The sequence below is a fragment of the Schistocerca cancellata genome, chromosome 2 (assembly GCF_023864275.1).
Source record: "Schistocerca cancellata isolate TAMUIC-IGC-003103 chromosome 2, iqSchCanc2.1, whole genome shotgun sequence".
NCBI classification, from domain to species: Eukaryota; Metazoa; Arthropoda; class Insecta; order Orthoptera; family Acrididae; genus Schistocerca; species Schistocerca cancellata.
Genome location: NC_064627.1, coordinates 259,138,573 through 259,150,785, shown reverse-complemented (window position 1 = coordinate 259,150,785; position 12,213 = coordinate 259,138,573). Strand labels below are relative to the sequence as shown.

At 42.8% G+C, this 12,213-nt stretch overlaps 1 protein-coding gene across 2 annotated transcripts in view; it reads right to left on the bottom strand.

Moving 5' to 3' along the window:
• LOC126161596 (long-chain-fatty-acid--CoA ligase 1) overlaps positions 1–12,213 on the bottom strand; it is a 493,689-nt gene that overhangs the window by 133,180 nt on the left and 348,296 nt on the right. Inside the window, exon 2 of one of the 2 annotated variants that reach the window (XM_049917544.1) lies at positions 1,636–1,724. The exons of the other annotated variant lie outside the window; for it this stretch is intronic. Coding sequence (XP_049773501.1) covers positions 1,636–1,719 — 84 coding nt within the window. The 5' untranslated portion in view covers positions 1,720–1,724. The remainder of the gene's footprint in view (positions 1–1,635; positions 1,725–12,213) is intronic. 2 annotated transcript variants of the gene reach the window in all.

Genomic DNA, 12,213 nt, shown 5'->3' with positions numbered 1-12,213 from the left:
CCACCAGATGCATAACATTATCTTTTGTGGATGCTCAAAGGTCTTTGTACGCGCTGTTACTGCTTTGTTTGGGCTCAACCATTTCTTTTTCCTTATTTTAGTATAAAGACACAATTTCTGGCCACAAGTCCGATACAGGATAGAAACGGTCGGTGTTGTTCTCTAGCCAATTGATGAAGAGCAAGCAGCGCTGCACATGTGGCCACTCGCTGATTTTTGTAATTTGGCTTAGACCACGCGATTCCCGTACATCCGATTTTCGAACCTTCCCCTTCGCATGAAAATGTCGCACGATGGCGAACGACCACAATTCATCACATCTGACATTTCACGAGTGCACTGACGTGGATCATTGTGGATTAATGCGTTTAAACGATCTGCATCAAACACCAAAGATCTTCCTGAATGTGAAGAGTCACTAATGCCAAAACGATCCTCCTTAAAAAGAGAAAACCATTTTCCTGCCACTGTCCAGTGGCATTATCCCCACACAGGGCGCAAATATATCTGGTTGCATCGGCCTCTTTCACCCCTCCACTGAACTCTGATATAAGAATATGTCGGAAACGTTCCAATTTCATCACCTGCCACTCCATTTTCTAGTGTCCACAGCTCCACTCACCATCGCCAAATGACAGGATGTAAATCCAAACAGCAACAGTTCACAACAAATAAAAAATGACAATCGATAAATAAACCAATAGCAACCGGAATACTAAACAAAATCGCTTCGAACTTTTGCACCAACCTAGTATGTGGAGTATCAGTAGTTCCTATCTCCAATTCCCTGAACGGGTCTCTAAACGAAAGTCCTGAGATCACGTCACAAATCATTCGCATTACCAGCCTTTGGAATGAAAATTTTAGCCAAAGTTAACCCATTCTGACGTTATGCAATGAAAGAATGTAAAGTATGCAAGCTTTTCTTATTTTTATGTCACCTGTGTGACACCATTTGCATTGCAAATAAAGTCTTGTTTACCTGGTCCAGCAGTTACGCGGTATTCTCCTCGCAGTTGAATTTGTTATTACGTTTTAATCTCAATAGTTTAACGCAGTTAAGTTCTTCTCTCTGCTCGTAATATTTTAGAAAAATACTGCAGTAAACCTCTTACATATTCTGAATTGAATGGAATGTGTCCTTCGAAGTTTAGTGACAAAGATTTGGCTGGGAACCATCAATAACATTGTTACCCTCTAGGAGGACATACAGGCACACTAAGACAAACAATGAAATAGACTCTGCCAAGAGTATTAAATAGAATATCATATCTGCATTATTTTATACATTAATGTAAATAATTTCAAATGGCTCTGAGCACTATGCGACTTAACTGCTGAGGTCATCAGTCGCCTAGAGCTTAGAACTAATTAAACCTAACTAACCTAAGGACATCACACACATCCACGCCCGAGGCAGGATTCGAACCTGCGACCGTAGCGGTCACGCGGTTCCAAACTGAAGCGCTAGAACCACAAGGCCACACCGGCCGGCAATGTAAATAATTTAGTAATGAAAATAATTTCTTAATAATATTTCAGTAAATGGAATTAAACGAATCAACATGGACACTTCGAGCACTCCACTCAGATTACAGGCGCGAGTGCTGCCTATATGAGCCGCTGCAGACTTACTTTGAGGATGTCTGACTGGCTACTGAGGTCGATGGGAATCTTCATAGGCTCCTGGAATGCGCAGCAGCCGCTGGCGGGCGCCATCTTTCCTATAATTAATGGTGGTCAGTCTTAACAACACATTCACGGTGTGGAGCGGTTCTGCCAATATCTGTCCCCTTCCGTTTCGCAGGCGGCCGAGGAATTTGCTCTTATAACACGATATATTCCACTATTCACCGTTTACAAGAAGTCACGTGATCATCGGTATGTGTTAAGTAAGATTCACTTAAGCAACTGCTTTGTGCTGCTGAGGTTCCAAATAAGATTAAATATCTTTAACTGGTACACTTCGCCCTTGGAACTATATCAGCTTCGATGAGAGAACTACCTAACACATACTGTATACATATCAAATCGTTCATGCAGTGACTCAACCATTCTATCATTCAATTGCAACAATACCAGTTACAGATAATTCAGTTCATACTGTCGATTGTCAAGCAGTGTGTGCGCGTACTGTCTCTAATGATTATTATTTTCGTTTATGATGCGTAAGATTACATTTGATCCACGTAATATCTGAATGAAACAAACAGATCTTCAATAAAGATTTTTCGTAAGTTTTTGTTACGTCAGTTCTTAAATAATTTTACCCTATTTGCTACGTTGAAGATCATTGATAGAAACAATAAAAGTTTTCAGCTTCCTTTCATTTTCTAGTAGTCTGTGTTAACATTAAAGAAGATTACAAAATTACACGGCAGTGTAGGAAGGTCGTATTCGCCGTCGAGCATTGTCAGCCGTTTTCTATCATTTATTTTTTAATATTTTTGTACTCTTGAGTTGTCATGAAACCGCGGCAGGAGTTCCGTATTACGTAAGCGTGGAGTGAACAGTAAGAGTCACTTTATATCGCGATTACTGAGACTAACAACAGGTAATAAAAAAGCATTACAGTATGTAGAAAAAAGATGTGGGATATGTAATGTTAATTATTGCTGTAATTATTGATTAATAACTTTGATATTAAATATGTTTGTACATTGCAGTTTACGCATTCTGCAAGTTTATAATTTAACATCGAAGTTTAGGGGCAGATTATTATCGATTACTGACGTTTAGACGTCGAAAATGAGATGAAATTATCGTTGCCAACGTCTACCATCCCTAATTGACAAATGTTGAACGTGTGCAGGCTCTTTTGGTCCACTGTGACCTCGTAATCTTTATTTATTAATACTGGCTGAGGTAATTAGTTTAGCAGACACGTGAGGGAGTTCTTCCGGTGATGTAACAAAGCGAAGTGCTTTAAGTTAGCCAGTCTGAAAACCGGCCAATGGTTACGAAACAAAAAAAAAACTTATGGAATTAAGACGCTCAACTGTGGAACGTTGTTCGGAATGGCAGTCACAGCTCGTAACAATAAACACTCGCCTCGAGAGTGCGCCATTCTACGGTAGCACTCCTCAGCACCCCTGAAACACCGACCAAGCTCACTGGCACGATCCCATTTGGAACGGTGCTCGTGCCACTCAAGCGCCAAGGTGGAGAAGCTTCTTAGTGAGGGCGATGGTGGGGGGAGGGGGAAAGGAGGCAGGTGTGCGGGGTCTGTGTCACACTTGCGCCAGTGCCAAGCTGCGGACCAAGGTTAACAATGGGGACTCTGCAAATACCAGACAGCCGCCGATGACCACCACGCGTTGTCGGACGCACTTGCCAATTTATAAAGAAGACATAAGGGGTGGTAGTTGCGCGGGGGGGGGGGGGGCGAGAGGGGAGTGAGTCGGCAATGGCGTGTCTGACAAGGGGGGGTGACGACGTTCGGATCACGGATTTAGTTCAAACTTCATGCACTTTCAGTAGCCAATTAGGAAAACATAACGTGCAAGTAGTAAGGCGTACCACTTAGGCGATTACGAGAAAATGGCAAAAAAACGTTGTACGCGTTAGTGATGTACTGGTGCGTAGGGACCATGAAGACGCGATAGCAGCGGTCATGTGGTTAGCGTTCAAGCTCAGTAATCGATGGATCACTGGACCGAGTTCTCCTAATCTTTTTTTTCTTGAAATTTATATTTTTTCAACACTAATCATATTATTTCATACATACCACACTTGAAAGGTAATATAATGAAGACATGTACATTTCCATGACCTTTTCTTGAATTTACAAATTTATTAGAGTGCTTGCTAATATTTACTATCACAGCAAATACTGAATTTACAATGATCGACTAGTAAACGATCAAATGGATAAAGTTTTCCTGAAAATATATGTCTGTCAGTTTTCTGAGATCCCTTATGCCTGCAGTTGGGTTAGGTACCGAGAACCGCTTTCCACCTAGAAGGTTTCACGGATGAGGGGCTGGCCTGGAAAGCCGAAGTCGAGCATAGATAAATAAAGGTGTAAAATAATTTATTCAATAATAAAATGAGTTACAACATGCCAGAATGTGATGGTCATTTACGATTAATCGTCGGATATGCTTTCGATGTTACTAGTTGCAAGATGGAATCTTTCATATAGACATGGGAAACAAATTAAAACGGTATCTACTACATCGAATGAATGCAATTTTCCCGCACGCACAAGGAATCTTCACGCTTCTAAGGAGAACCAAGGCTCGGTGACATTTAGAAACATGTCTCTTTATTCCGATAATATGGAGCCAAACCATGCGTAACGCAACATTTTCGTAAACATCGGTGACAAAAACTGGCGATGTAGGATTAAATGCATTTTAATAGAATCTTCACGAGGAGTAATTTCTCGTTCGTAGTCAATCAAAAATGAACATGTTTGAAGGCGTTGATTAAAGTTTTTAACTTGCCTGTAGAAATAAAAGTCGCATAAAATTTATTGTAATAATAAAAATTAGGAAACAGTGAAATAACATTGGAAATTCAATAAATGTTGACGCAAATACATGCGTCTTTTCATCATATTACGTTTTGGATCCGATATACATGAAATAATATGACTAATGATGACGAAATCTAAATAAAAAAAAGCCAACATGAGCAGGGCTTGGTCCAGCGATCCACTGAATATGGAGCTAGAACGCTAACCACCTCCACCACCACCTCGTCCTCAGAATCGCAACGCGCCGGTGTACATAATTGACACGTTAGACTTGTCTTGCGATTTTCTCGAGATCGCGTAAAATCTGTGATCCGAAAATCGGGGCCGCCTCTTGTGAGTACATCCTTGGGACATAACCCAGATACTTAGGCGTCTCTTTCTACCTAAAAAATATGACCTGGCAAGAGGTGAAAGCATAACATTAGACAATGTGCAGCTGAATCGTTGAGGAATGTGCACTCCGCAAAGAGCCCGGAACACGTTAGGTAAAGAGTAATTAACCGTGTCAAGCATTTCCACACATCGGGGACTCTTGTCTCTCGCAGTCGGGGCATTTTTCAGTTTCTGACTGGGCGCAGCACTTGACCACAACATACAGCGACGACAGAGAGGAAAATGCAATTCTGAAACGGTATGTCCTACGATTCCAAATGTCAATGTTAGAGATACGAGACTTGCCTTTCAAGTTTTTAAAGAACTACTGAATGTGGCATTGCTATCGATTTAAGGGTTTTCATTTTTTACTGTTAAAACAATGGTAGCTCAGAAATTGGTCGAGTAATTTATTTGCAACAAAGCTTAGAGCAGCGTTTTTATGAAAAAAGTTTGAATTTAGCATAAAGTCTTTCGCTGGCTTGTTTTTTTAGATTCTCGCCGAAGGCTAACTCAATAATGGCACGAATCGTTTCGTTCAACTTTTGGTGTCCACATTCAGATAAGACTACAATCGTGACAAAATTCTCTGGAGCTTCCATCTGTGTCAAGTGGTTCAATATCGACGAGATTTCGGCAGTATGCTCCATGGACGTTGCCAAGCGTTGACTGTCGTGGATTTTCTTTTATTATTATTATTATTCATTTCATTCTCCACTCCTAGGAGTAGAGCGGGCTGTTCGAGATCCGGATCATTTAAGAGTCACGGTTCTATTCAGCCAATTATCAGGCAAGCTGATAATGGGGCAATGGGAGATCCCAACGGGGAATAAATGGGAGGGGCTTTCCAGTTCCGGCATACGCCTTACCATCAGGGAAACATCCCGTAGATCTTGGTCGGAACCAGGTGATTGGAACAATATTACTTTATTACTGGGACAACGTCCTCGTGTTTCCCTTGCGCTCCTGCCACACCCCTTCAACCCTTCGATGGCCAGCTCTCAAGCTGTGAGCTACCGTGTTGATATCTCGTTCGCTTCTTTTGTGACGCTATCACAGAAACCATTTGTTCGCTTAATAGCATATGTTTCTTCTAACGCAAATTTGTGTCTGTTTTCCAGAACATGTCCTGTTGCAGCTGATGCCGTAGGTGGCAAACCCCTTCACATTCCACACGGCGCTTTTCACTAGCACGCAGTTTGTCCGACATAAAACTGTCATCACCCACACGGTATTTAAGTATTTTACGCGTCCTTTGACTTTTGTGGGTTATATCGTGTCTCTCTCAGGCCTCAAGAGCTGTCGAATGTTTTGCTGGGGCCCCGAAGACAAATAGATTTTTTGCCTCTTTAGGACCCGGCTAATCTTTCCTGGTACGGGCCTATCGCAAGGCAAAAATGCAAGCTTCTACGTGTCGTCCTCAGAATCCTCCCGCCGGCCGAAGTGGCCGAGCGGTTCTCGGCGCTTCAGTCTGGAACCGCGCGACTGCTACGTTCGCAGGTTCGAATCCTGCCTCGGGCATGGATGTGTGTGACGTCCTTAGATTGGTTAGGTTTAAGTAGGTCTAAGTTCTAGGGGCCTGATGACCTCAGATGTTAAGTCCCTTAGTTCTCAGAGCCATTTGGAATCCTTCTGCCTACGTGTCATCGGAGAGATGGCTTGCGCAATTTGTCGATTTGTTTTGCTTGAATGCTTTTTGTAAGTGGCTCTGTTCCTTCGACAGGTTTTCAGAGCTTGGAACTGTTTCAGCTGGATGCACCAAGGTACTCATAACAGATCGTCTTTGAGATGGGCGCGGGTAGCGGGTAGCGTGCAGATACCGGTCCCTGTGGGTGTGTTTCCAGTAAACACTGTGGCTGAGACACTCATTTACTTTTCGCGAACTTTGTGTCGTAGATGCTGTTGATGCGGTCCAAGAAATTTCTCAGATTTCTATGCCCATGAGGCGAGGCAACGAATGTATTACAATTGGTTTGCAGGATTTCTTCGTGGACACCTTTCCGTCAGTGGTGAATTCCGTGGAGGTCAACCAAAAGCGGTTTGTTGTCTAAAAATAGTTCAAAGCTGTGCACAACATAATTGAATATCGGCATGCAATTTACCATGTGACGGAGGTTTTCCTCAGGCATATGGAAGACTGCAGAACATTAGTTTTGGTACGAACATTTAGCTGACAATAAAAAAGTCTGGTACCTTCGGATTCTGCACAGTTTGCCTGAAGCCCAAAAAACAGGCTCGTGTCAAACGTTGTAAGGAAATTCTCAAATAATTCGACGGAGAAAATACAAATTCCATCCACGACACTATAACAGGAGACGAAACTTAGATGTATTCGTACAAACCAGAGACTAAGAAACAATAGACGCCGTGTATTTCAAGACGAACAAAAACCGACAGAAGCACCTCGTTCGCGAAACACTTCCAAGAAAACGCTCCTTCTTCCTGGGTATAAAATGAAAATCTCGCCGCAATTGCTTTAGCCGGATCGCGATTGGATTTACTCCTGCCCGAGGATTAAATTTGTGGGAGAAAGACCGAGATGCTCGGGTTGTCCTCCACCTAGAATGCATTTTCGGGCATTTCTGCCGACGCTCGTCTCGCCCTGGGTTTGCAGCTCGTGACGCAGACCATAGAAACGTCTCGTTTTTCCAGTTTGACTTGCGTATAATGCAGGCGATGTACGCTAAGTTCAATTTTTTAAAATGAACAAAGAAATGGTTCAAATGGCTCTGAGCACTATGGGACTTAACTTCTGAGGTCATTAGTCCCCTAGAACTTAGAACTACTTAAACCTAACTAACCTAAGGACATCACACACATCCATGCCCGAGGCTGGATTCGAACCTGCGACCGTAGCGGACGCGCGGTTCTAGACTGTAGCGCCTAGAACCGCTCGGCCACCCCGGCCGGCGAACAATGAAATGTTGGCCTAATTTAGTGTTACAAAAATGCCTACGTGATTAGTCAACAAAAGCGTTTCTGGTCAAATACTTAAAAAAATTCGTGCTACTAGTGTTTGTGAATATTAACACACTGAATTTCAAACACTCGAATGACCTGAACGAGATTTTCACTCTGCAGCGGAGTGTGCGCTGATGTTAAACTTCCTGGCAGATTAAAACTGTGTGCCGGACCGAGACTCGAACTCGGGACCTTTGCCTTTCGCGGGCAAGTGCTCTACCACTAACACTCTAGAGCACTTGCCCGCGAAAGGCAAAGGTCCCGAGTTCGAGTCTCGGTCCGGCACACAGTTTTAATCTGCCAGGAAGTTTCACTCAAATGACCTGATTGTGGTTAAAAATCGCCAGGTTACTCCTAATTGCTTGCCAGCTGGAACTGCCTATCTCAGTGCCGTATTTTGTTTTTCTGTTCTTTTTCGTATTAAGATCAGTAAATATTTCTTATGCTTTCCGAACGTAATATAATGCTGCAACTGTCGAAACTGAAGCATCTTTAAATGATTTAGTTGCAACCAGTTGCTTTTATAGGCGTTTATTTTTCCATGGTGACTTTGAAGATCGCATCTTGAGAGGTTTCCATTTTTTACGTTGTTTCTTTCCTAACGGCGTTGCAGAATTTTGCGAGGGAAATTTTTAAGAGGGCTGCTGAGGAATGTCGTAAGTAAAGAAACAATGTTCATGACGGGGAAATAAGTATAAATATCTGAATACGAGGTGGAAAATGTGTTTTGAGCATAATTTGTCAGCGTGTCGTGTCGGGAAAAGGGTGCCATTCGTATCGGTACCTTGCCCCTTTTTTTCTTGTTCTGTGCCTTGCCCTACAAACAAACGTCACGGCCGCTGCAGTTTTACGTTTATCCGCTAGAAGCGCTGCTGTCGCGTCATGTGACGAGGCGTACCGCGAGCTTTAGGTGCTCAGATCACGTAATATTGCCCATGTCTGCTCTGGGGAATTAACAACAATTAATACTGAATGTTTCCCACAAGCGATTGAGAAACTCAGGAAACAACTGAAAACTTTATTCTTGATCACATTGCCAAATGTCACACACTAGGGCAAACAATTGATTATTTGAAGAAGTAAACAGCGTATCATTGTTTCATTGCCCGTGATCTCTCATGTTCTCTCTGCGTGATTGATTGACGGTGTGCTTCTTGGCACTCTGTCGATCTCCATTTTATGCACAGGGGGGGTCGGTCCCTCCTAAAACCCGTCAGGTGCATTTTCTCTGGTGGTTTGACAGATATTTGTAATTTCGTTTTTTGCAATGTGTCAGCTCAAACAAAACTGCTCACCATATCTTTCAAGTGACGCTCAGTGTCGACGGAAAGCGTCGGTTTGTTTCCTGTTACAAACGAAATGATTTTTAAAGCGTAATTTTACATGCCCTCCGATAGCGTGGTCCCAAACAGTCCAGTTGCGAAATTCGATTTATCGGTATGTACTAACATGAACTTTCAAAAGCGTAGAATAATTAGTACCGCAGCAACGACTGAGCAGTATTGCTGCTTGGCGGTAGTAATCAACACGGGCAGGCAGTGCTGTCGTTGCTGGGGTACTGATTATTCTTCATATTTTACTGTCCCTATTAGATGAATACCGCACTATAGTAATATGCACCGTTTTATCGAATGGTCACGTAAACACTGGTTTTAAAACAATTTTGTTTCAACGGGAAACCATCCAATCCTTTCCGTCGACACTGGGCGTTGCATGAAAAGACGTGACGATCAGTACCTGGCTGGGCTAACTCCAGTTACACACTGCAAAGCGTAACTGGAAATATCTGCCTAAACACGAGAGAAAACTATTGCCAGAGCGTCATATGTGCATAAAATGGAAGCAACAACTCGGCGAACACACTGTGGTAAACCGTTAATTCTCGTTGACGTATTCACCTGACTCGTTTGTTCCTGTATGCGACACAAAAAATGCTTGGACAGAGATTTCCACCGGTTCAAGAAGCTGCTGGTTTGTTCCAAAACCATACTTTTGAGATGCAGAGATCAGAGTGGAAAGAAACGAATCAGGAATTTGTTCGAAGGCATACATATATTTTACAGGAGAATTTTTTAATACAATAAAAGAAGTCGCTTCAAACATGTTTACATGTTTTTCTTTCATTGTTTATATACCTAGGGGATGTCTGTCATATACCTAGCCACCTTTTATTACCTGAAGAAAGCGACCTCGAAAGACCTAGAATAATAACATTGAAATTTGAGAAAAATGGAGTAGAAGTGCTAAATAGTGGATGCTTAGGAAACGGACCGGGTTATGGAAGTCTTTCAGACTTCACGTAGTTTCAATCCCCGACTTGAAATCAGTTGATTAGAAATATAAAAAGTTGTTACAGGTTTTGGTAGGTCCACCATGCTTTTTCAAATAGTGTCTCAAAAGCTTGTAGTCCTAATTTGTTTCTCTTGTGTGACGTGGACTGCTGTGTTACATGGGTAGATCCAGCAAGTAATGAAGATGTACCATACTGACTCGAATTGCGGAAAAAAGAGGTTCATGGCATAAATTGACTAAATCAAGGGATAGATTGATAAGGAAGGGTTGGGGGATAAAAAATAGTAGAGGGAGGGCAAAGGATGAAAACAATGAGCAAGTTCAACTGGATACATTTTGCACAGAACAGAGCAGCGAGGAGAGTTGCATCAAACTAGTCATCGGATTGAAGACCACAACAACAACAACACCACCACCAACCTTTTTTTTTAATGTGTATAACTTCTTGCACCATTACATTTTCCATGACGGGAATATACTGTCACGGTAATACGGCCAAACGCTGGATATTAAGCGGCAGAGCAGTGTCGTACTAAATTTGTTTTTCATATTCCACCATAAGCGGCTGTTAAATAATATTTTAACCCACTGCGACTTTGTCGACATAGCGTCGTCATCGGGCAGACTTATCTCATAGTGGTAAAATCATGAGCCAATGATTACATATGCAGAGGTTGGACAAAAATGTGAAAATTCCAAAAGCACAACATAATATCATAGCTGCCAGTTATCTCGGAATGGATAAATACAGGTCCTTTATGATTTTCACGGAAGCCTTCCACCACTCTTTCTGCAAAATACTCGCTATTTCAGGTAAAGATGATGGAGTTGGATGGCAATCACGCACCCTTCTCTCCAAAGTAGACCACAAAGGATCAGTAAAGTTGATCTCTGGTGACTGCTATCGCCTGGGGAAATGGGATAATTCATCCTCGTGCTCGCAAAACCAGTCCTGGACACCGCGAGCTGCGTGAACAAGGGGCCTGTCTTCTTGGAATACGGCATCACTACTGGGGAAGGAGCATTGTACTACGGAATGGATCTGATCAGCCAAAATGGTCACATAATCCTTGGCAGTAATGTGCCTTTGCAGAGCAACCATGGTGCCCACGGAATACCACATAATGGATGCCCAAATCATCACGGAACTCTTGCCTTCTTTCACTCCTGTGCTGTGAATTCGGCCGGAATTTGGAATCAGTGTGAAAGAAGGCACATTCTTCCAAAACATATTCATCCCTTGTTCCGTAGTCCATGTTTTATGGCTCCGGCACCACGTTTTCCTGTTACGGTCATTTACAATGATGAGTGGTTTTGGAATTCCAGCTCGCCGTGCAGTTCCCTGCTTATGGATCTTTACTTGTACTGTTATAGTCTGACAGGGTTAGCGAGTGCGACATTCAATTCCGCAGCGACTTTCGCTGTTGCAGTAATCGTATTTTTCGTCAGAATCTTCGTCAGTGACTGTCTGTCACGATCACTCAACAAATGCTTTTGTCTACATAGTGACGTAGCGACTGTTTTTCGGCTTCCACTGGATGATGATGATGATGATGATGATGATGATGATTGGTATGTGCGGCGCTCAACTGCGCCGTCTTCAGCGCCCGTACAAAGTCCAAATTTTTACGCAGTCCAATTTTTCTCACAGTCCAATCTAGCCACTGTCACGAATGAATATGAAATATGAGGAAAATACAAACACCCAGTCCCCAGCAGCGAAAATCCTCAACCCGGCCGGGAATCGAACCCGGGACTCCGTGATTCAGGGGCAGCAACGCTAACCACTTTTTTTTTTGTATTGTTCGTTGCGTTTGGTCTGGGCGGACGTCACAAACCATCCGATGAAGTTGATCGTTGATTCCTTTACACAGTTTTTTTTTTTTTTTTATTACAGAGGGCGAGCAGCCCTCGGACCGAACACGCTGAGCTACCGTGCCGGCGTCCACTATATGAGGTGTAAAAGTTAGATAGGAGCCTCTTGAAACAACAGACATTTCGGATACCTTGGTTACGGAAACACCCACCATGTGAGCCACGCTATAATGCACTTACCTCCGACATAATGCGTTAACAACTACAGAGAACACTGTTCTGACCCCAGTTGA